General features: G+C 36.2%; 2 protein-coding genes and 1 non-coding gene across 4 annotated transcripts; 1 reads left to right on the top strand and 2 right to left on the bottom strand.

Annotated features, from left to right (window-relative positions):
- Positions 1 to 1,945: 1,945 nt before the first annotated feature.
- On the bottom strand, positions 1,946 to 2,629 carry LOC122299813. Its single transcript, XM_043110272.1, has one exon. It carries the CDS (start codon positions 2,495 to 2,497, stop codon positions 2,123 to 2,125), a length of 375 nt encoding a protein of 124 aa, XP_042966206.1. The 5' UTR covers positions 2,498 to 2,629; the 3' UTR covers positions 1,946 to 2,122.
- A 654-nt stretch (positions 2,630 to 3,283) lies between these two features.
- Positions 3,284 to 15,562, bottom strand: LOC122299812 (B3 domain-containing protein REM16). Of its 2 annotated transcripts, XM_043110270.1 has the most exons (6): positions 15,317 to 15,562; positions 15,155 to 15,223; positions 14,843 to 14,977; positions 12,826 to 13,351; positions 12,424 to 12,617; positions 3,284 to 3,966 (listed from the first exon to the last, which is right to left on the bottom strand). In XM_043110270.1, the coding sequence occupies exons 3-6, from the start codon at positions 14,951 to 14,953 to the stop codon at positions 3,640 to 3,642; spliced, it is 1,158 nt and encodes a 385-aa protein (XP_042966204.1). In that variant the 5' UTR covers positions 14,954 to 14,977; positions 15,155 to 15,223; positions 15,317 to 15,562; the 3' UTR covers positions 3,284 to 3,639. The 2 variants fall into 2 exon arrangements, with proteins under 2 accessions (XP_042966204.1, XP_042966203.1); XM_043110269.1 differs by lacking the exon at positions 15,155 to 15,223 and having other exon boundaries at positions 15,317 to 15,561.
- On the top strand, positions 13,916 to 13,988 carry TRNAK-CUU. The gene has a single exon. It is a non-coding gene; the product is annotated as a tRNA-Lys (tRNA).
- Positions 15,563 to 25,898: the final 10,336 nt, after the last annotated feature.

The following is a 25,898-nucleotide window of genomic DNA, read 5'->3' as shown; positions in this document are numbered from 1 at the left end:
CAGCTAATGCTGTACTCAAATTCAGAATCTGGGTCCAAAAGGGACGAGTCTCTTCGATTAACTGTGTGTTCTATTGGCACAACTTCTGCTTGGCCAAGATCATGGGAGAAAGATAATCTAGGAGGACTTGTTTCGAGCACATATCAATACCAATCTCTGATCCCCACTGAGGAAATACGATGAAAAAGGGTAGAAACTAGAGGGAGATGGGGATTATCAGTAAGAATACTTACAAAAACTCGAATAGTTCAAAAGCATGATGGCATGTCGCTTGAAGAAATTAAGGACCAGCAGGTGTAAAAGATTCAAACGTCAGGGCCTGCAACTGGAAGCCGAAAAGCGGGTGCTCAGAAATTTGAGGACAGACTGGACAAAGAAGCAGAATCTTTTTCCAAGTTCCAAGTACGATTGATGGGATTCTAAGAAAATTATAATATCGGAGGTGGAATGTTCTTCTCTGGCAATTTGGCAGAAGTGAGTTGTCTGTCAATGTGAGAGGAAAGAACAAAAAAAGGAGAGGAAACAGTACATATATGAATCAGAAGATCTAACAAGTCTACAAATCTATGGCAGGGGTCTTTATGGGAGAAACAAAGTGGTCAGAGATCTGTGGTGAACTTGATTTAGGATCAGAGACAGCAAGAGAGATGGGATACGAGGCCAGAGAATCAATAATAGAGAGAGAGAGAGAGAGAGAGAGAGAGAGAGAGAGAGAGAGAGGCTAATGTGAAAAATCTTCAGAGTTACCTTCTTTCAAAAGGCGAGGAAAAAATTGCCCAGAGGGAAGAAGTAGAAGTTGCAATAAAAAATGAAAAACAAGAGATGAGAATGGCAATATATATAGTGAAGGAATGTGACTGCAAGAGAGAGAAAGAAAGATGCTGTAAACTTGTACAGAGGGTCCTTTGTCTGTTGGTAAAATAGGGGTTAGAGGTCAATCCAAACAAAAGATTTGCCTCTTTGTTAGGATCTAAACCACCTGTTTGGGACATTGTTCTTTTGCAAGTATCTCCAAGGTTTCTGCCTTGGTATGGTAGTAGAACAGCAAGTCTTCCATGTCCTATGTTTCTTTTCTTCTTTTGGTGGGAAAAGGGTTTGAATTCACAGAAACTAACAAGGAACAGCAGCCAAAAAGTGCATCCATTACAATAATTTTGTTTTTTTTAGCGAAAAGCATTTGAGCAAAAACTCACTAAAAAACACATTTTGCAGCAAACAAACAAAGTTTTTCACTAAATACAAGAGAACCCTAATTTCAATAATGAAAAATAATAAACTTGTAATTATTTTACATCTCCATTTTAAATGGACGATAGTTATGTAAAATAAAAAATTATTTTTTATGAAATGGCACAATTTCATTAGTTGCCAGCAGATGAGTCATAAAATAGTTATGTAAAACAGTTACACGTATATTACTCATTCTATTTATAAGCAAATGTAGAGGACACTATATATTCTATTGGAGCAGTACGATTTGACTTATAAAATTAAAATTGATAAAATTTTCTTACTTGTACGACTCAACTCGATTTGAGACTCGAACTCTGTACATGTTGGTTCTTGATAAATTATATCAAAAACTATATGTACAGTTACTTTTACAGATCTTTTTTGTATATTCTACTAATGTGATTGGTTACGTCATTTTTTTTTTATATAAGATAACTATTTTGGCTAATCACATTATTGAAGTGTGTAAAAAATACATAAAAGTGACTGTATGTAATAGAACTCGTTTAACCTTTTATCATTTATACACCTAGACCTAACTGCTCAGAGGCACCTTGAAGGGTTCGCTCATACTTTCAGGCATAGTCATGATGGTTGAAATGAATGAGGCTTATCCTTTCTGTTCTCTCTCCCATCAAATCTAATGGATATATTTTGACAGTCAAGCACCATCGATGTAAATCTGATGTCGATGACTCTGATCTAAAGCCAGTGAATTATAAACGACTACAAATATCATTTCTCTATTATATATAAGCAGAGTAATACCTTCCCAGGATCAGCCAAAACAAATCAAGAGGCTGCTAAAGCATGATCATGCATCATGAGGAAAACAAACAAAACAAAAATCTACATGGGTTTTTATTATAAGAGGCAATAAATCTGGTTTTCAATCTTCCGACTCCTCTACAAAAGCCTCAATTCGGAGAAGAACGAATCCAACAGCAACCCCAATGAGCACAAGAGCGTTGATGATGGCAGCAATCTTGAATATCTCGTCCGCAGCATTGCACGTGGAAAACAGTGCTCCTCCACCTCTTCTTTTGCCACGTGATTTTGCTCTTAAAGAACTGACCACCTTCGCAAAGCACTGCTCAGTGCATACGGGCAATCCCAGAGACAGCACCAAATTGTTGTGAGCTTTGAGACCACCATAAGAATTCAGCCCTCTTGCGTGCATCATTCTGTTTTTTTTCTTCTGGGTGGTCTGGCTGTCGTAGCTCACCAGGGCTCTGGCGACTGTTGCCGAACTGAGAGCGGCCATTCCTGAGCCTGAGCCTTCTCTCAATCCTATCTACAAGCTATAAAGAAATCTGAGTAGGCTGTGGGATTTGCTTGCGAAGAAGAAGCGGGGGATCAAAACGGCAACTTTTCCAATAGGAGTTTGGATAAGGTGAGAGCGACTTTGATTGGCTGACAGACAAGAAGATGGTCCGCCAAAGAGGCAACTTGCCTACGTGGCTTTAGCTTGTCCTCTACAATAGGCATGCGGTCTTTTCAATGAATTAATCCTAGTCTAAGAATATGGAAAATTCTATAAGCATGTAATGAGATTGCATTGCCAATCAATTTTTGAATATTTTTTAAATAAAAGATGATTTAAAGACAATAAAATTACTCAATAGTCTTAAGATCTCTAACGGATTGGCCTAAGCGGTAAACGTGTTGATCTTGGAGTATCACTTCCCTCAAGACCTGAGATTCAACTTCTTATAAGTACGAATAATCCTTTAGGGTCACACCTCATGGTGAAAAGCTAATTATTTAACCAGTTCTGTATAGAAAAACTTCCGAAAGTGCAATGCATGGAATCAAAATTTACTCTGTAGAAATAAATCCGAATGGCCTTACCTTGAAGAGGTTTTCCGACATTTAAAAAAAAAATATGAAATCTTCGGATGTACAAAGTCAACCCATTCCTTCTGAAAATACAGCGAGATACACTATTAAAAAAGTAATTTTTTCATGAGAATTCTAAACTTACCTACCATTTCAAAGGGAGTGGCGAGACTTGTCATCCTAGGATTGTAAATACCATTTCTCCAAATAATACCAAGAAGAACCAATATCTAGATAAACCATGGTCAATCTCTAAAAACCGAGCCTCTAAAAATATCTGTTAGTTGTTGATCACGGTTAACGAAAGGGGGTGGAGATGCGTTTGAACTCTTCTAGACATGGTAGGCAGATACCATTCCACTAGATATATAAACAATCACCAAAGCCCCCTTGAAGCAACCGGATCAACATTTACAACCATACTAACATTTAAGTAGTAGTCTGGAAACAAGTTTAGTGCTAAAAGGACAAGTTAACATAAAGTTAAATCCGCAGAGACACATACGAAGTCTAAACTGCAGCTGGGCAGAAAATCTTAAAGTAATCACAACCTTGTGCTTAGGTGCCCTAGATTAATTTTTTTCTGCCCCTCTTCTTTGGTGTTGCTGTTGCAGAAGACAGTTGAGTAAGAGGAGTTAACTCATGGACAACCCGGAAAATGCTAACATCCAGAATAATGGAGTAATTCATGTGACCAGCAGGCTTGAACAGGCAGACATCAAATTCTTCCAAGTTGTTGTCATAAGCAAATTGTTTCCACCCACCAGTAATCCCTCCATAGCCACGACCTTGATGAAAGTAATACTTGGTTTGCCATGTATTATCTTCGACACGCAGAATGATTTCTTGGTTTTCCTTCGAGAGATTCTTCGACATCCAATCAGAAGGGATTGACTGTTCAAGCAATAACAAAGCATAACTAATGGGACAAGACATAAAAATAAATGTTATCATTGAACACCAACAAAGACAGAAATTGAAACAATTTGACCACCAAGTCTATCATTTCAAGCAAAAAGCGGTTCTTTAATAAATTTTTACATATTTTTTTGTACATAGATATAAACCAGTTTCTGGAATAAAACATTTTAAGCAAAAAATGTTTCTCTAGATCATCCACCTTTGTCCCTCACCTAAACCAACGAACCAGGACTTGAGGGGGATGCTTAACTTTGTTAGCCCCTGCCTCTACCACCCGGAAGTCCTCATAGATATGGCTTCAAGCCTCCAACAGACCACATCACCTCTACTAGAGTAAGAAACAGGTTTCACAGCCTAAGCATACCTTGGCAACAAGAGTGACGTCAACAAACCATGACTTTATGCTACCCCTATGAAACAGTCGGACTCAGGGAACTAACTATCCACCACCCCATATTCTCTGCCCTTTGGTTCCATGTACTCTAAGGTCAGCTGGTTTGGATAGGGTTGAACCTGCTAGTGGCATGTCCTTTGGGTCGGTCTAGGTTAGTTTCTAACATCTACTCTCATACAATAGTCACCGTATAATTACATACCTCCATATCAAAATCCTATTGAAAACTAGTCAAAAAAGGTTCTGAACATTTCACCAAATCTGGTAAAAGACTCACAAAGCAACATCTCCATTCCCACTTAAGCTCAGTCATGTTCCAACACGCAAGCAATGCAACCACAATGGTAAACACAAAATACAAATCTATTACAAATAGTCAACTCTTGGCCTCATGTCACTTACCTTTAGTTCCCTTGATTTCTCAGTGATGTCCTTTCAGATCACATTATTCATAGGCATAGGCAAACAGGCCTTGAAACATCCATCTCAGGTCACATAGGACATAGAGTTTCTAAGAATGACACTTCAGACTCATTGAGAAAGCAAAGATCCATTCACTTATCTCCTAAGGAAGTGCTCATAAAGCTTCAACCCTGCCCCCCAAGATTAAAATTCTGGCTTCATCCCTGGTCTCATCCATGCACTCGTAACAAAGGGGATATCATGGTTCTCACCTTAAACCCAATTGAGATGCTATGTAACATTTTTTTATGGGTAAAAATGAGATGCTATTGAACATACAAGTATATGTGCCATATCTGGTTACAAACATGACCTTCGCTCATTCTATAGCACCGAAAAGCACAATGCTTATCTCTACTTGGTATCCCAACTTAAAATTAACATTCAGGCTAACACCAGTACGATAATAAAACTCATCACAGATCATCTGCCTCAGACCTATGAACAACCAACATGATCCACTACAAACTTAAAACCAAACTCTCAAATAGAGTTTTATGGCCATCAACTTATCAAAAAAAAAACAGAGTTTTATGGCCATCATTCAATCTTAACCGCAACTCAAATATAGTAGCTTCCAAATAATCATGCAATTGTCTCTATCACATAAAAACCAACAACAGAATGAGAAGATGTCCTTGTTTTGGATTGAACAATTTTCTTCTGATACAGCTCCACAAAATTTCCTAAAATCCTGTGCACTATCTTTCTGTTTAGGGAAAACCGCAACTAAGACAAAAATTACTTATAATAAACCAAATTCAGCAACGACACTTTCAAGGATAGTTGACAGCATATAAAGACTTAAACCTACATGGTAAGCCAATTTACTTTGACAAATTAATATAATTGGGTATCATTTTACAGACAGATCTTTTTAGGCTGCATTATAAAGTTTATAAACAGTCATTCTCCATTCTCTTGTTCCTTCTGCCATAGATTGTCCCCCAAAAAGAGAGAGAGAGAGAGAGAGAGAAAAAAAAAAAAAAAAAAAAAAAAACCTTACCATCCAGGCTATCAGAACATTCTTGCAAGGTATTGGGAACTCTTTTAAATTTTTGTCATTGCAAAAACTTTTAAAGGATATCTTACCAAAAGAAGGATCAGCAATGGAATCCAAGATGGTTAACATGATTTATTTCAAAAGAAAATATTTTCTCATGTTCTTAAACAAAGTTCTAGTGGCCAATAATTTTTTATTTTATTATCTTACATAATCTTCAAGTCTTACATAATCTCATTTGGTTTCCAAAAATGAAGGATTTCCCTAGGCAAGAACATAAAATATTTTCTTGACCACTCTCACCCATCATTTATGGCATGGTTTAATGTGCCACTTACCACAAATCAAGAATAGGTGTTGGACAACTCTTGAGCTAACTTCATTAATGTAGCCATCCTTAAGCACTCAAGGAATTCCATTTGAAAATGTGTGCCAGTTGTCCTTTTGGCATTCTTCATCTGTCTTCCAGTAATCTACTTCTCTACTTCCCACTAATTCTATAATTTCTCCATCCCAGAATCCACGATAGGAGAGATAATGAAAGATTTAAGAGAGAAATTATGTCAACCTTAAATCTCTCCAAGCAATGGGGTCCACAAGCAAAACTTAGGCTAAATGAGTTCGTTCTTAGTTATCCTACACCTCCAACACAGCCACCACACTTTTCTATAAGGCACTTGATGGATTTTTTTTTTTTTTAAGTAAAATATATTTATATTAATAAGAATAGGCATAGCCCGAGTATACAGGGGGTACACAGGAGTTTACACCTAGCTAAGAGAAAGAAAAAGAAACAAGAAAATCATGAAAATTTAGGCCATTACAATCTAAAACACTCACCCATAGCAACAAAGTTTTAATTCAAAACAATCTAATCTCCTCCAATGTTCGCTACTTATCTTCAAAAGTCCAATCATTTCGTTCCTTCCATATGCACCAAAAAATACATATAGGAACCATCTTCCACACTACTGAGATTTGTGGAATTCCGCCCAAATTCTTCCAACTGGCCAAGAGCTTGACCACCGTGGTAGGCATAACCCAAACTAACTCCAATCTTCTAAAGACATCATCCTATAGTGGTCTAGCGAACTCACAAGTGCAGTAGAAGATGATCCACAGTCTTACCATTCTTTCTACACATACAACACTAGTCCACGACAATCACCTAGTGTTTTCATAGGTTGTCCATAGTCAAAATCTTGCCCAAAGAAGCTGTCCAAGCGAAAAAGTTTGCCTTTAGAGGCACCTTGTTTCTCCAAATACTTCTACATGGAAAGACATTATGCTACAGATTGGTCAGGGTCTTATAAAAGGAGCGGACAGAAAAAACACCTTTGCACAACTTATCAGTTCCCTAAGTGTTCGTTCTCATGGCATACAAGGTTTTGAAAAAATCAGCAAAACTGTCAACTTCCCAATCATGAGCTGCCCTCATAAAATTCACATTCCATTGGATTGAGCCACCAGACATCTCCATGAGATCCACCATGGATGCTTCCTCTTCACACACAATCCTGAAAATTGTAGGGAATGTCCTTGAGAGCTCGATCTCCACACCACAAGTCATGCAAGAATTTTATTATGGATATATCAGCCATCACTATTCTAGTGTATCAAGTGAAGACTCCCAACAGTTTCGCATGCGCTTCCAAACTCCCACTCTATACCTCCCTAGTACTCCAAACCCCCCCCCCCCCCCCCCAAAAAAAAAAAAAAAAAATCACAAACACTCATACTTCAGATCAATCACCCATTTCCATAAAGTTTCCCTCTCCATGTTATATCACAACAACCATTTCCCAAGAAGAGCCCGATTGAATATCCTCAAATTTCTAATTCCCAACCCACCAGTAGAGATTAGGGAGCAAACCTTATCCCATTTGACCAAGTGGAACTTAAACTCATCTCCCAACCCACTCCAAAGGAAATCAAGTTGGAGGATCGCCACACTAGCTGGAATTGGGAATAGAGATAAGAAGTGAGTTGGTAAATTGGACAACTTACTCTTGATCAAGGTGGTCCTACCACCTTTCGACAAATACAATCTCTTCCAGCCAACTAATCTGCGTTTAATCTTTTCTGTTACTTCATCCCATATAGATTTAGCCTTGATTGAGGCAAGGAAGTCCTAGGTATTTCATGGGAAGTGAGGAGACCTTGCATCCGAGAATATTGGCCAGCCACCAGTGGTTACGAACGTTTCCAATTGGGACCAACTCCGATTTGGATAGATTCACCTTCAATCCTAACACAGCTTCAAAACAAAGTAGGAGAGCCCTTAGATAATGAATCTGATTTTGGTCTGCCTTACAAAATACCAAGGTATCATTTGCAAACAGCAAAAGAGAAATGTTAAGGTTGCCTCAATTGGTGTCACCAATTGAAAATCCAACAATAAAGTCATTGTCAACCATAGCGAACATCATCCTACTAAGCACCTCCATAACAATGACAGAAAAGTGGGGACAACGGATCGCCATGTCTTAGTCTACATGAACTGGTAAAGAAACCAATTGGACTACCATTCACCAAAACTGAGAACTTCGCAGTTAAGATGCAATATCTAATATATGAGCACCACATCTCCCCAAATCCACACCTCCCAAGCAACTATCATAGGAACTTGGAAGTCTCAGTTAACATGGTCATAAGCCTTCTCTATATCTAGCTTGCATAGAACATCCGGATCTCCAAATTTTAATATGCTATCTATGCATTCATTTGTGATCAGTACTGGACCCAATATTTGTCTTCCTTTTAAAAAGGCATTAGGGGTCTCCAAATAATCCTCCCCTAATACCTCCCCCAAGCAGTTTGCTAAAACCTTGGAAATAATCTTATATAACCCCATTCACAAGACTAATAGGCAAAAAATCTTTGACATTCACAGCACCTTCTTGGGAATTAACACAATAAAAGTGGCATTGAGACTTTTCTCGAACTTAACCAATGAGAAAAATTCCTAAAAAACCTTCATCAAATCATCCTTCACTACCTCCCAACAGGCTTGGAAGTATCCCAAATAGAAACAGTCTTGGCTAGGTGCTTTATCTTTGACTATCTTTCCCACCACTTCATAAACCTCCATCTCATCTAAAGGCCTCTCCAGCCAGGCAACACTTTGTTGCTCAATGGCCTCAAATGCTAATCCATCTAGTTTTGGCCACCACACCACTTGTTTGGTAAGTAATTGTTTAAAAAAACCAGCAACATGCACCTGAATCGCTGGAAGTTCCATTGACACAACACCATCAATATTTAACATCTCAATCTTGTTAATCCTTCTATGTGAATTGGCCACTCTATGGAAAAACTTCGTGCTTCTATCCCCTTTTAACCACAATGCTCAAGATTTTTGATGCCATGAAATCTCGTCCTATAAGATAACTCTCTCAAGTTCTAGAACTAATTTTGTCTTCCAGGAGAGTTCCTCCATAGATAGTGCCCGACCCTCCTCTACCCTCTATCTCATGTTTCCTCCATTAGAGACTTTTTTTGATCGCCAGCATCTCCAAAAACTTGCACATTCCACTTCTTGAGGTCTCTTTTTAAAGCTTTGAACTTACCTACAAAAACAAAAGTCGGTGTGCCATGTATTAGATAGGAGGACCACCATTGCCTCACCCTTTCCACAAAGCCCTCACTTTATAGCCACATGTTCTCGAATTTGAAATACCTATGCCCTCCACGAATGACTCCACAATCTAACAACATAGGAAAATGCTATGAACAAAGGCAATTTAGTCTTACTTATCAAAAAAACAAAGGCAAGTTAGTCGTTTCTGACATAACTCTGGATAATGGGTTTCCCAATCCAAGGAGACTAGAAATATGTCCAATATGGACCACGTTTGATTGTCTGACCACGTGTACATTCCACCCATAAGAGGAATGCCCACCAAACCCAACTCAAATATAAAATATGAGAACTCTATCATTGTAGGCCAAAGCCTTCTCTCTCCTGATCTTTCACTTAGGTACTTTTTGGCCATCAAGATTTCTCATCTCAAATACAAAATTCTCATCTCATCATTACAACTTTCCCAAATCCCCATACAAGATATAATAAACAATTCAACTTTGTATTAACTTTTTCAAATCCCAAAATAATAATAATAATAATATTAAAATATAATATTTTAATATTTAATCTTAAAACTCAAAATTCTCATATGAGAAATCTCAAGTTCTGCTCGGCCACTGAGATTTTTTTAATAAGAATTTTAAATTTTAAGATTAAATATTAAAATATCATATTTTAATATTATTATTGTATTGGGATTTGAAAAAGTTAAGTTAAATTGTTTATTATATTTTATATGGGGATTTGAGAAAGTTGTAATGATAAGATGAGAATTTTATGTTTGAGATAAAAATTTCTTGTGGCCAAACACAACCTCAGTGGCCAAGCAGAACCTTAGGAACCTAATAACATTGAAATCAACCCGTATGCACCAAGGCATGTCCCACCAACTTTGTAACCCAGCAATCTCCTCCCATAGATGTCTTCTTTGGCTGTCAAGATTCGGCCCATACACTCCAGCAAAGGCCCGCATATAAAAGAACATGCCACTATATACTCCCCAATGCAATCCTCTATTTTATTCCCAACCCTTCGATCCCACATAATTAATACTCCTCACCTGAGGCTCCAAGAGATGCTAGATACACCCTGACAACATATGAACAATTCCACAAGCTACAAACAGTGCTTCTTGAAATAATTTCCATCTTAGTTTCCTGCTAGCAAATGATATCTGCCCTCCACACCCAAAGCAGAATTTTTATCCGAAGTCGCTTATTATCTTCATTAAGCCCTCGAACATTCCAAGATACAATCTTTGGCTTCATAAATAAATTTGTGGCCCCCTTCAGTAAGCCCTCGAGCATTCCAAGATACAATCTTTGGCTTCATAAATAAATTTGTGGCCCCCTTCCTTTGGGTTTTCCTTTGCTTGAGCTGCCCTCATAATTTGCTTGACCTGCCCTCATAATTAATAGACTATGTCAGTCTATTTAGCTCCCTCTGTTTTTTGGAGCCCGACTTATTAGACTAGGCATGTCCTTCTTCAATGGCTGTGAGCAATGCCATAAATTGTCTCTCAAAGCCCTCGCACTCAATCCCACACATTTTTTAATTTCCTTCACCTTGTGTAGCACCCAATCAAAGGACTAATATGGCGGTAAAGACTTTAGGGGAATGGGTTCATTCCCTTGGTGGCCACTGCAATTCCATCAAGTCCCCCGTCTTTCCTTCAACAAACAGAGACCTTCCCTCCTTGTCTTTATCCTCATTTATAACTACCAGAAATCGTAAGTCACCCTCACGCTCAACAGTTCCCTCTTTAAGGCTCCTAAACCTCTGCAAGTCCTTTTACAGAGGTGCCGCCCCCTAAGACTCTAGGGTTTCATGCAATCCATTGTTATTCTCTATCCATTCTAAGCCATGGACTCAACAGCTGTTTTAACTCAGTATTGCCCTCCATAACACTCCCTATATGCTGCAATTCCTTCGCTAAAGGTGACACCCCCTGTGATTCCTTCTCCAAGAGTTACCTGCACTCCTTCTCCAAGAGTTCCCTGCACTCCATCATCGCCTTCTGACCATTTTGGGCCGAGGACCCACCGTCGGAAGGTGAGTTTTCAGTTTGACCCGCTTCTATGACCGTTACCTACTCTGCTGACAGTTCCTCCTCTGCATTTTTTCCTTTCGATTCCCCAAAAGTGTTTCGTTGGCCTATCGCAACTCAATCTAAGGCTTTTCCAGCATGGGTTTCTGGTTCTCGACGGCCGACAAGCATGCAGTTTCACCTTAGGCCTGCCACATGGCTCGGGAGATTTCAAGACCCGTCTCCATCTTCTTCTTTTTTCCCTTTATCTTGGCCCCTTGATTGACTTCGCCCTTTGTTTCCCCTCGGCCACCCAAACCCAAGCCGAAGTCCGTTGCCCTCCCTTTTTCTACAAATCCGCCAACTACATTTTCATCTCCCATAGCCTACGACAGACAACCCCTTTGCCAAATTTCCACCGTGCCTGACACCACCACCTCCTTTCGACTGAGTAGCAGAAGGGCCTACAGTACGTTGTGCCTTCATCGTGCCTAGCACTCCGTTGATGTATTTTTGCCTTTAGTGCATTACTCTCAACCAAAGTTTATTTGGAAAACTTAAATCTTACCATTTACGTCTTAACCCTAATCTCCTATGAAAATGAGTTCGAGACATTAAAATGCAATAGATTTTTTTCCAGTGAATACTTTTAAAAAAAAAATAATGCCATAGGTTTTCCATTAAAATGCTATAGCATTATTTTTCAAGCATTATAGCAGTATTACTGAAAAAAAAATGCTATAGATTTAAACATTCCAGCACTTTGTTGGGTTCTTGAGACAACATGCCAAATAAGAAAATTATGATATTCTAGTTGCACATGAAAAACAATTTTTTAAGCTCCAACAGAACTGGTATACTGGTAAGATCAGAGTATGCCACATATAGAAGGAGTCTACATTATTTACATACTGAAAAAATTCACAAAATAATCAAAGTTTGGGATAGATAACATTTACCACAAAGAATCTCTTGTATACATGTGTGGGTCGCATGACTACTAGGAAAGTCTCATCACTTGATGCTTCTTGGGCCAAGTGCAAGGCATTCTTTATCTCATCTTGAGTTATTGGCCTTCTATTTGACTGATATTGCTGACGATATGACCCGCTCTTATTGATGGGTGTAAGTTCAGCATCTGAATCACTCACAGCTGAAATGTTTTTATCAATTAGGTATATCCTTGAACAACATGATTCTTTATACCAGTATGAACCACATTAATCACACAATTGCCACCGCCACTCATGCAGTGAAAGAAAAATAAAATCAAGGTTCAAGACGAGGTATTACTTGCCTAAAAGTGTTCCCATCAGATCAAAAGTTGCTAAGAGTATTACCATCACTAGGAGTGACCTTACCTCCCTCTTGATAAGTAGTAGGATTTTTGCTCCCAAGATTCCGCCGAGCACGAATTGGTCTTGCGGGAGTTGTTTGCTGTTGAGCCCCTATATTAGTAGCCACAGAGATTATATGTTGCAGTGATGGGATAAGGACAGCATCATCATCTATAACTTTCTCCGGTGAACTGCATCTGGTATGAACTTCATCAATCGAAGCTTCCCCAAGTTTTCTCTTAGATAGGCATCCATTGTCATGCTCAGCATGCTCAGATTTTCTAACAAAGTAAGTAGCCCCCTTCTCACACAAGTTCTCCCCATCAAAAACCAAAACATCAAACTGGGAACCACCATTGTACTTAAAAATCAAGAAATCATTCTCTTCCAATGAATGATCCTTGACAAATTCTTGCCAGCCATGGTTGAAGAACAAGGTATCATCATTACTGGTTAATCCTACATTCCAGGTTAAACCACTAGGACCTTTAAGAACCACACTTTCAGGCAGTTTCTTTTTCAGATTATCAACGAATTTTTTGGGGATGGCCTGCAATTCATGAACGAACCTAGTCAATTAATATGAGTGACAAAATAGATGTAAGGGGAGACCAATGGGCTAGAGGTGAAACCTTTATGGAAGTATTATTGACAAAAAGAAACATAACATCCCCATTAAAATATAATCTTGAAATAAAAGCATGTTATAAATAAAGTTTGGTCAGAATGATCTCAATGCTATATATGGAGTTTGGTCCCACTTGTTTATAGTAGTTCATTCGTAGAGGACAAAATGCCTGAAGTTATGAGGACTCTGAGAAGACGAGTTCCACTTGACAACTTTGTTTTCTTAAGTCTCTTTTAGAGTGGTGTTCTTTAACGCCCTCATTGATGTGTCTATGTATGCATCTTTCAGCTGTTATTCTTTATCTTTGATCTTTGTCTGGTGCTTTCTATTGTCTACATCTTGTGTACTAGGATTGTGCCCATTGCGCTTGAAATATAATTTTTTTGGCTTATAAAATTAATAAGAAAATGTATCATCATAAATCATTAAAATATAAGTCAATAATCCTAAGTAAATAACCCTATATGCAAATAATCTACAGCAGATGCCTGTCTAGCTCAGTCGGTAGAGCGCAAGGCTCTTAAACTTGTGGTCGTGGGTTCAAGCCCCACGGTGGATGTTAAAAACTCGCTTTTGCTTACAAAAAAACAATTTAAGTCAAGAATCCTTTGCAACATTTTCCACGAAGATGAGAAAGATATCCCTAGGTTTTGAGACATAAATAAATTGGCACGAAATTTACACTGAAATGTAATCAATTTGAGTTGCCTGAGAAAAAGGTGTGACTTCTTTCAAGGAAACAAATTTGAGTTCTTCCTCCAAAGGCTCAGAGGTGTTAAAAGTCAAGGGAGAAGATGAAGTAGAGGTTCCTAACCAGAGGAAGTCAAGTTGGGAAGGACTTGATTCCTAGCCAATTACTGCACAGCATGAGAAACAACAGGAATTGAGGTTTGTGCTTATTAATAAAGAATTATTACCAGGAATTGATTCCTAGTCAAGTTAAGGATTTATGTTCAGATCAGGAGCAACTGTTGCATTCGGATTCAGACTGTTAGGAATTGTTATTTAAATAGGTTCAAGCAATAAAAGATTTACAGTGATTATTTTCAACAAGCACTTCGCAGTTGCTTTTATCTGAAAGGAGTATTTTGCTTTTTTATTTGTTTTTGCTACTTATTTTTACCACAAACACCAAACCACAGTTCTTTACATCCTACTATATCAGATAACCGAAATGATTAGACTTGGTCTCAAATTCATGGCTTTCAACTTACAAAGCATACAAGCTGAATATTTTACATTACACGTTTAAGCAAAGAAGAAGAGGTATCCCAAAGCCTCCAGTTCCATTAAAAAGGAAAGAGATTCCACATTCTGAAAGGCATGTCCATACGAATCTACTACCCTTTATTTGTTTTAACAAGCATTAATAGTGATGCATTCAAAAGGGAAAAAGAGACCCATGAAACTTACAAGCTGCCGCTCATAACCATTGTGGAGAAACTGAGAGAAGTGGATAGTTTGGAAATGGGTCCAATACATGTCCTCTGCCCATTTACTACACCCTATACACGTTTCTTTCATTTCAGCTAAGCAACAGCTCTGGAGCTAAAGATCATAGTAGAAATGTAAGAGTTTAACAACAAATAACAGAAGATAATGCCAAACTACAAGAAACTTCAGACTGTGAGAGGAAATTAGGCCAACAAAGGAATCGGGCAAGTTTCTTTTTCCCGAGTAAATCAAGATAGTTACTTTTTTTCCCGAGCAAATCAAGAAAGTTACTTTTTTTCCCGAGCAAAATCAAGCCTGGTTACTTAACGGATCGAAGACCCTCTTACCCAGTTATAGAATCTGCAATAAGTGTAAGATAAAGCATTGCTGCATAACTGAACCTGTTTGCTTGAGAGAGAGAGAGAGAGAGAGAGAGAGAGAGAGAGAGTATACCCCAAGCTGAGATTAAGCAAGGCGACGACTACAAGGCAAATTGATTCAGCCACAGTGCGTGATTAGCGAAAGGAACGCAGCATCTGGCTGTTGACTGAACCCAGAAAACACAGGTCATGGCAATGACACAAACCTCAAGTATTGGCCCCTTGCTCCTCCCCCGAGGCTACAGTTGAAGAGCCCATTTATCGTCCACCACGGGGACGATACTTCTTGGATCACTTTCTTTTTCTTTTTCTTTTTTTTTCCTTCTTTTTTTTTAATCTTCTTTGGTTTCTTTGTTACGCACTCCTTTAACGATAACGAAATTGAATTTGGTAATTTGGTAACCAATGTCCATCGATTTGTTTCGTACACTGCAGTTTGCATTGATGAATTATGGTATATTTTCTAATGTTGAGCAAATATTTAAAAATTTGACTCCAATTTCAATTTTGATTTCGATTTTACTTTAAATCAAATTTTTTTGCCCAAAACATCAGTCAATGTGGCATTGTACCGACTTTAATTCCGACTTTCTAATTCTGATCCTGACTATAATTCTGACTTTACCTTCCAATTCCAATTATGATATTCTACATATTTGATAAAAATATATTTATCTTTTATATACTAATCATATTTATCTTATATAGCTACAACTTACATAGTTAATTAAACTCAATACTGTAATAGTATAAGTAAATTATTATAAAATAATATACTTAAACTATAATATAAGTAGACTAAATTGACTAAAAATAGTTTAGTATATGTAAGCACTATACTATTAATGCCATGTAACACTAATATATAATAACATGTAATACTAATGTATAAACACTAATATATAATAACATGAACTAGTAATATATAATAATCAATATATAATAACATGCAATATTAATATATAATAACATTTAATACTAACACTATTAATGTATAATAATTAAAGTATAATAACATGTAATACTAATTAGGCCTAAACAAATAAATTGCTTACTTGACCCAGTCGAATTTTTCAACCTGACCCGAGCTGAAAACCTGACTTGATTGTATGTAAAATCGGAATCAGGTTAAATCGTACCCTTTTTTGTTTCTGATCGAGTAATACCTAATACCCATTTTAAACAGAAAAATGCGTCGGTTGTATATCAGTTTCTTCAATCCTAGCTCCAGCTCTCATCTCTCTCACTCAAGTCCTCGATGCCCTCTCTCGCAACTCTCCTCTCTGAGTCCTTGATGCCCTAGCTCCAGCTTTTCTCTCTCTCACTCAATCTCCTCGATGCCCTCTCTCGCAGCTTTCCTCCCTCTTGCTCGAGTCCTCAACACCCTAACTCCAGCTCTCCTCTCTCTCGCTCAATCTCCTTTTGAGTCTCATAAGGTTAGTTTCTCTTTCCCATCTCACTCTCTCTATCTTACCCTCTCTCGTAGCTCTCACTCTCTCTATGTGTCTCACTCTTTGTAGCAACACACATTGCCTTGCAGCTCACTCTACAAGCACCGACCAACAAATCAAAGGTAATAGTAATTATTTCATTTTATTTGCTTTGGTGGGTTAGGGCAGTGGTGGTAAAGGGCTCGTGGCATGGTTTTTTTTATCATCGCCACTATTTGATAAGGCTCAGATTGGTGAAAACCCAACTTGATTTGAAGTATATTATGTGTGGTTGCAACTACTTAATCGTGTTGATGTGTATGTTTCTTTGGATATTTTCATGATATTTTCATTTCACTTTACAATATCTCTTACAATGTTCTTTAATTTAGATTTGAATATGTGGTTTGGAATTTACAATGCCAGTGCCAACCATGCCATTTACAATTTTCATCTTTAAAGTAAGAATTTCTAGTAAAATTATATACAAATTTGCAAGAGAGAAACATAGAGATGCTTATTGAATGTGAATCATCTCTTGGGTCAAACCCCAAAAAGCTACTTCCTATACATAACGTAGGAAGCTTTTAATATTTTCCAAGTCCCTTTATGCATATTTTTAGAATAAAAAATTCTTTAATGGGCACAAAACTTATGTTAATTTTTATAGCAAGAAAAAAAAAACAGCCAAGCCAACTCAAAACACCAACCACCTTGTCAAGCCATTCAAATGGATCATAAATGATAATGTTATTAATCTCCCTTTTACTTTGTTGTCCCCTTTCCATATTTTCGTGAGATTTCATTTTTTTACTCTTTCGGTAATAGTAAAGAAAAAAACACGTAAAATGCATATTAATTATTCCCTATTTCTAGTGTTTTGGTCCTCCATATTAATTATTATTTGTTAATTATTACATTATTTATTAGTTAAGATGAATGTTAAAAATTGTTAATGTTTAGCTACTAGCATTAAGAAATCTTCTTCTCAAGTGCAAAAACAAAAGCAGAAAACAGTCTAAACAATTAATCTCTGCTCCTGATTTCATTTCTGCCACTTTTCTGGTTCTCAATGTTATTGATTTAGGATACAGACACATGGCAGTGTCAAGGAACTAGTACTGGAGCTACATTTTAATTCAAAAAACTGCTAAAAGACAATGTATCTGCTTGCATACATCTGATGTTGCCATTGTTTTGAAACTTTGTTTTGTTGTGAGGAATATGAAACTTTCTTTTGTGTGTGTATATATTAAATACTAGTTAGGATGTGTGTGTATATATATATATTAACTACTAATTTAGATGGTTGAATATGTTTTATATATTCTTAAGGCCTTGTTGTTTTCTTCAAACTGGTATTAATTTGTGTTGTTTTCATAATTTAATAGCAAAAAAAAAAAAAAAAATCTTATCCTCTTACTTTATATCAAATTGTAGTTGAATCCTATGGAACCTAATGCTACTATGCCTTTATTTGGGTCTGAATCAATGCCTAGAGATGTAACTAGTCCGGTTGGGTCTAGTTTTGGACAAAATTTAGGACCGAACCGGTAATACCGGTTTTGCATTTTTTTAAAACTGATCACGCACTAGTTACCCCTCTAAACTGGTACTTCCGGTTTTATTGATTCTGGTATATTTTTCTGGTTTTAATATATTAAGTATATTAATATTACTAATGTAGTTATTAAAATAAATATGTTGAGAATTTATTAAGCAATAAAATGTATTTAATATATATATATTTTATATTTAAAATATGTGATCAAATAAATATTCATGTTTAAGATTAAAATGTTATATTATAAACTATAATATATTATTTCATACATAATTATATATATTATATATAAAAAATTATATATAGTATAAAATAAATTATATATAATATTAAAAATTAATAAAATATATATAATATGTGAATTGGTTTGGTCCGAAGTTGAAAAATACAAACCCGATTTTGGACTGGATTTGACATTTTTTAAAATGAATGAATCGATTTCGAACCAAACTGGTCGAAAGCCAAACCGAACCAATTGGTTTAGTTCAGTTCGGGCCGATTTTTTTGTTTATTTTTACACCCCTATCAATGCCCGATGTGATTTATTTAGATAGCACTCTGCTTCCAACTTTGGATAACTCTCTCCCAACAACTAGTTCTCAAGTTTGCCCCCATCACAAGAAGATAAGGCAGATCAGATGTATGTTAACACTTTACAATGATTGAGAATGTCGATGATCCCAAATGAGTCCAAAGCCTCAACGGTTATTGTGGTAAAGATTTGTTATGTCATCTTAAAAAAAAAGTACTTCATCATTAAAGTACCATAATTAGACATGTAAAATCTTTAATACTATGGGGGTTGGAAATGATAATCCCTAATAAAAAACGACCAGAACTAAGAAGATAGGGGTGGATGGTATAACTAGCAGTCCTAGTGTTGGACTTGCCAAGTACAATGAATAGAAAATACAGTTGGTAATAGCTAAAATGATATTTGTGGATGAGCTACCACTTAGATTTATAGAAAAACAAGGTTTTTAAAACTTTATAGCCGTAGTTGAGTTTAGATTTCCAATCCCCTCTCGCATTAGTGTTATGTGAGATACTATGAAGATGTACATATTAGAAAAAGAAAAGTTGAAAACATGTTCATGGCATCCATTTATAAGATTTGCATTACTACTAATTTGTAAACATCAATTAAAAAATTTTAACTATACGTGCATAACATCCCATTGTATTGATGATGATTTGATTTTGCATAAGAGAATTATAAATTTTAATGAAGTTCTTGATCACAAAGGGACAACAATAGGAAAAGAGATCGAATCATACTTGGATGGTGCATAAAGAAGATATTTATAATTACAGTCAACAATGTATCCTCTAATACTATTGTCATTGATTATTTGAGAAAAATTGCCAAACCTAGGAACTGTATGATATTAGACAATGCCCTTATGCATATAAAATGTTGTGCACGTATTTTGAATCTCATTGTTAAGGGTGGATTGAAAGAAATTGATAAATCAATTATAAAGATTCGAAATACAATGAAATATATGAAGTCTTCCCCGACAAGATTTAATAAGTTCAAGTTATGCGCAGAGAAACAAAATATTTTGAGTGGTGGGCTTTTTTGTCTTGATGTTACAACTAGGTGGAACTCAACATATCTAATATTGAGTGGGGCTCTCTGATTGAGCTGAAATATTGCACATTTTAACTATTTAAAACCAATATATTTTAAATTCATCATGACATTATTATTGGTTTTAAATGGAAAAATGGTTAAAATGAATAAATCAAAGTTGTGATTTTAATTGATTAAAAGCATGAATTTATGCTTGAATTCTACCAACTATTGATTACTATGCATTCTAGTCCATAATTTTTCTTGCTTTCCATTATCATTTGCATTTGTACCATTGTTTTTCTTGTTCTTCATGTTCATAAAGTTTCTTGAGCTATCTTTCCATCTTTTGGGTTCAATTCATGAACCTCAAAAGATAGAAGCACTTCTTGCCATCTTTGAATGGAAGTTGCTCAAAGCTAATCTTTCATTTATGTTATTTTGTTGTTGAGTGTTTTCTTTTTCTTCATCTCCATTTTTCATGCATACCATGGTTAATTATGTTCATGCCTTGTTCATACTTTGTCTTGAGCTTTCCCACCATTCAAACAATCCCAACTCAATCTAACCTCATACACGGCTACAATCACCCCACAAATCCACCAACTCATTTCCAACCCACCTAAATTATACATTAATTGGAAGGTTACTTGTTTGGCTTAACTTACATCGGTTGGTGCAGCTAAACTAAGTTGAGGAACATGTGATGAAATGAAGTCATCAAAAGAGAGCTGCTGTCCACCGAAATTATTAGATGAAGGGGTAGGCTGCTGTCCACCGAATTGTCTCCACAAGTTTTGACATTGAAAGGGTCATCAAAGGCTGCTTCCTTTCCATTGAATTGGACAAGAGCCGAGATAAAGGAAGATAGAAAGAGTTTGGCATGTGAGTGAAAGAAATTCTGAAAAGAAAGGAAGAGGTAGCCGAAATGAAGGAAGAAGAGGGCTGCTGTCCACCAATTGGTCTCCACCGAAATGCTTGAAGTAGAGTGTCATATTCAACAAGAGAAGTCAGCTGTGAATTGTGATTGAAGGGGGAATGAATTTAATTTATTTGGACCGACTAGAAGCAGTAGGTGAATGAATTGTTGTGTGCTGAAATTGAAATAACAGATTGAAGAAACAAATTGAAGAAGTCGGCTGGAGAGGCAATGAAGAAACCGAGTATGAGTTAGGCAAGAAGTTAGGTATCAAGTTAGTCAACAAGTTAGTCAACAAGTTAGGCATGTTGGACTTGGTTGTTTGGTTTGAATTAATAAACCAATTGAATAAAATAAGAAAAGAGAAATGCAATGGAAGACACGGCAATTGAAGAGGAATGCAATGCAAGACACAAAAAAAAAACAATTAAAGAGGAATGCAAGTGGCTGAAATTGAGGTGTGAATGCAAATTGAGTGTGAAAGCAAAATTGAGTGTGAATGCAATTGAATGAGAGATGAACTAGCCAAGGTTCGGCTATAAAAGGGGTGCACTCCGAAGCATACAAGGACATCTAGGACAACTCAAACTTAGACAAACACACACAATTTTCTGCTATGTACTTGAAAGAATTAGCTCCTTTTTGTTTTCAGAAATTTTGTTTCTCCTTTTAGTTTCAAAGCTTTGTTGTTTTAGCATTTTTTTTTTTTAGTGTATTAAGATTTGTTCTAGACTTTTATTTCATTAAGAGTAATACCTTAGTATTAAGTGTGCTAGTTTGTTTCATTACTAGTTTATTTCATGTAACAAAAAGAAATTGTTTTAGAAGTTTTAATCAAGTGTGCTATTTTGTTTCATAAAGAATTGTTTTAGAAGTTCTAATTAATTGTGTTACCTTAATTTATTGCAAGAAAGGTTTGGTTTTAAGCTTTTGTTTTTGTTTTTGATTTTTTTGAACATCATACGTGAAGAGCAGAGGAATTGTTATAGAGTTTTTATTAAAGGTTTAGAGATTAATTTTCAAGAGTGATACGTGAGAAATTGTTCCTTTTTGTTTTGAATTTCAATTGAATAGTGAAAGGAAGTTTTCGTTTAAACTTTTCGTTCTCTATTTTATTTTAAAGTTTATATAATACTTTTGAGTTTCTGTTTACCTATTTTGTGTTATTTATTTTTCTTACTTCTTTAAGTTTTCATTTAATAAGTGATTACAACTGTTATGTGTTATTTTGAGAATTCGTGATTTAATTACAAAGATGAATTCTAGAATCTTGGTTTTGGGCATTTTAAATGTTCCGTTCATGTTTTGTCAATTACTTTCTAATTTAGTTTAATGCTTAATTTAGTTTTATTAATTTCTGAGTTTAATTTATTAGTCCTTTACATTCCAATCCAACAAACAAAAAATTCAAAAGACATGAATTCAGTCCATGACTAGTACCTTTTTCCATCCATTGCATATACCATCATTTTATTTTCTCTTTGTGAAGTTTTTCACATTTTTTCAACGAGTTTAATTTTAAGCAACTTTCCCTGAGGAGACGATCTAGGAATTTATTCCTAATTATTACACGACATCCTACTGCACTTGGGATAGCATTAGTGCTACTCATTTTTGAGTGAGTCACTCTCAAGTATTTTGCAGTGTTTAAGATGCTACGAGATGAAGACAATAAGTTTGGCCCATATTTATGTGAGGTTGGACAAGGAATACCAACTTTACATGATTAGAAAACCATCAAGGTTTTTGTACCATTTTTAAAGCTTTTTTATGATATGACTTTGCTGGTTTTAGGTTCAGTTTATGCAACTTCAAATTTATTTATTAAATAAATATTTACAATCTATAACCATCTAAACAAATTTTCTATGAGTGAAAGTAATATACCGAAAACTATGTCGAAGATGATGTTGTTAAAATATGACAAGTACTGAGGGGATTTTGAGAAATTAAACAAAATGTTGTTTATTACATCTATGCTTTATCCGCACTTCAAGTTGGAAGTTTTGGAGTTTTGTTTTATGAATATTCTTGGTCATGAGCGAGTGTCTGAACTTATTGATTGATTAAAGAAGATAATTGAGCAGATGTATAAGTAATATTTAAAATTCAATGTAATTTCAGGTGTGGACTAATTAAGTATTGGTGAGACCTAAAGCAACACTTATTATAATGATGATAATATATTCAGTATGTATCATCAATATCAAGTATCAAAAGGTGTGGTAGAGTCTAAATTAGAATTAGACAAGTATTTCATAGAAAGTGTTGAAGGATTGACACCCGACTTTGATATTCTAATATGGTAAAACGTGAACTCAATTAGATATTCGATCCTTGCTAATATAGCTCGAGATATGTTAGTTATTCTCATATCTACCGTTGCTTCTAAGTTGGTATTTAGAGTTGCAGGTCGTGTTTAGATTCATTCATAGCTCATTGACTCCAATAACAGTTGAAACTCTTATCTGCACACAAAATTAGTTGACGACTTAGTCCATTAATTATGACTCCCAAGATTAGGGCTGTGCTCCGATTCCGACGGAGTCGGAATCAGAATTTCGACTTCCGACGTCGAAAACGAGCTCCGATTCCGATTCTGAGAGGATTCGGAGTTCGATTCCGATCGGAATTCGGAATTTCGATTACTGTCGGTAGTCAGATTTCCGACTTCCGACTTTAATTCCGACTCGGCCAACTTGATACGTTTTATTTTTATTTTTTTTTTAAATTTATTTTATCCTTATTTCATAAAAACTCACTTTATATAGTTCCATTGAGGTATTTTTGTATAGATTTTATTGTTATTTTCAATTTTCTTGAAATATATAAATTATAAAAGCTTGAACACATTAAAGCGTATAATTAATTAATTAATTAATTTTCCTGGTATAACGAGTATTATGGACAATATTTTCAATGCAAAAGGTCAAATATGTTTGAGCACATTAGACTGCATAATTAATTATTATACATAATTCAGAAAGTCCTAAACAATTAATAATAGGAATAACAGCCTATTTCAAAGTTTGATTAAACAGTCCATAAGAATAAACATTTTGATTCAACCAAAATAAAAAACATCATTTGCACTTTACAACATCGTACTTGGTCATTTGAACTTTGAAGTACCTGAAATTAAGATAAAAAAGTATTCAATCAATAAATATAACTAAATATTGATACAGAAAATTGAACACAATAGAAGTAAAATTTAATTACCATTAATACCAATAAAGACATCCTTAATTTTGATATCAACTTATCTTTATCCATACTCCATCATTCATCGGCAACTATACTGGGGTTCACAATTATATCTGTGAAATGTTAAAAAAAATATAAATTAAATAAATTTATGAAATCATAAAAACAATTAAAATAATCAATAATAAAAAGAAAAAGTAAAATAAGGTTACCATCTTCAAGCCTATAGCTCTCATCATCAATGCCAATGCTATCTAGTCCAAGGGGTATATCACTGATCCAGTTCTGTGTGCAAACGAGGGTCTCCACGGTTGACGTTGACAAAGAACTCCGGAAAGCATCCAAGACTCAACCTCCAGTACTAAACGCCGACTCAGATGCAACCGTCATAATAGGAATGGCTAGCACATCTCGGGCAATACGGGAAAGGATTGGATACTTGATGGAATTAGCCTTCCACCAAATGCATATCTCAAATGCAGGACTAGGTGCCTCGACCTCTTCCATAAAATACCGTTCAATCTCTGAAGTACACCCCATAATATTCTTCGATGCAACGAGCTGATGATACTCGTTCATGATGTCGTAATTCCTACGGCGTCGAGGCAATGTGTCAGTCGGGCTAAAGTCATCAGAGGGAGGTGTCGGAGTCACGTGTGAGGTACCCGCTGAAGATGAAGGTTGTCCACTATTTTTGTAGTGGTTGTACAAGTCATCGAGATCAGTTTTCAACGCTGTAATAAACGATGCAGCCTTCATTGCCCCGAGGGCGGAATTTGCCCAATATTCTATCACGGTCAACTTGATTCGAGGGTCAAGGATCACAGCTACAAAGAATAATCTATTTATCTTCTCAATTTGCCCCCAATATTTATTATATTTGGACAACATCCTCTGAGCCATACCAGATAACAGTCCGCTAGGGTCATCGCAACCATCTTCCAAGTGGTGGTGTAGTATCGAGATCTGACTGAACCACAAGTTTGCAGTCGTGTATGCGGATCCAGATATTTGCATTGTAATATCATAAAAAATCTGCAAAAATGTGACAAAGAATCCTACACTCGTCCAATCATGTGTGTCCGGCGGACCGAGCCCATTTCCTGCAGGCTCCAGCAAAGCATACCGCAGACCCCCATCTTCCACCTCCATCCGCTCAAACACTTTTTGGTACCTCTGTGCCACATCCAACATCATGTATGTAGAGTTCCATCGAGTGGGAACGTCCAAGCACAGCGTCCGAGAATGTTTTATCCCAAGTTGTTCCTCTATTGCCCTAAATTTTTTCAGCCTTTGCGGGGAAGCCCTCACATACCGCACAATGTTGCGGACTTTTGTAATGGAATCGTCAACCTCTTTTAACCCCTCAGTCACAATCAGGTTGATTATGTGAGCACAACAACGAATATGGATAAACTCATGGTCCCGAATGACATCAGCCCTCACTCTCGTATTCCGCTTGAACCATTCAATTGCAGTATCATTAGCACTGGCATTGTCAACTGTAATGCATAAAACCTTCTGTATTCCACAATCTTTCAAGCAATCATCCATCGCTGCCCCAATTGATGCACCCTTATGATCATTTATTTCTTTGAATCCAATAATCCGTTTTTTTAAAGTCCATGAATTGTCTATGTAGTGTGCTGTAATACATATGTATGAAACATTCTGTATAGACGTCCATGTGTCAGTCGTAAATGAGACTCTCTGGCCGGTCGTCACAAACATTTGTCTCATCTCAGCCTTCTCTTTCAAATGCATTTTCATACAATCTCGTATCACTGTATACCGTGACGGCATTGGGAATCGTGGCTCAATAAGATTGATAAACGATCGGAACCCACTTTTCTCAACTGTAGTAAACGGCATCTCATCTTTTATGATCATCTCGGCAAGCGCATCTCTCAACATCTTCTCACTATATTGAGGGATGACCATTTTCTTGGATTGCGTACC

Source organism: Carya illinoinensis, chromosome 16, assembly GCF_018687715.1.
Source record: "Carya illinoinensis cultivar Pawnee chromosome 16, C.illinoinensisPawnee_v1, whole genome shotgun sequence".
NCBI lineage: Eukaryota > Viridiplantae > Streptophyta > Magnoliopsida > Fagales > Juglandaceae > Carya > Carya illinoinensis.
Note: the sequence above shows the minus strand (reverse complement) of the source record. Positions and strands in the feature narration are given on the sequence as shown.

Excerpts from the sequence above, each read along its gene's own strand:
- LOC122299813 (XM_043110272.1), bottom strand. The coding sequence starts at position 2,497 with ATGGCCGCTCTCAGTTCGGCAACAGTCGCCAGAGCCCTGGTGAGCTAC.
- LOC122299812 (XM_043110270.1), bottom strand. The coding sequence starts at position 14,953 with ATGAAAGAAACGTGTATAGGGTGTAGTAAATGGGCAGAGGACATGTAT. Across the intron at positions 13,352-14,842 it reads ATGGTTATGAGCGGCAGCTT|GCCATCCCCAAAAAATTCGT; the intron begins GTAAGTTTCATG and ends CATGAATTGCAG. Across the intron at positions 3,967-12,423 it reads TATACAAGAGATTCTTTGTG|TCAATCCCTTCTGATTGGAT; the intron begins GTAAATGTTATC and ends TTGCTTGAACAG.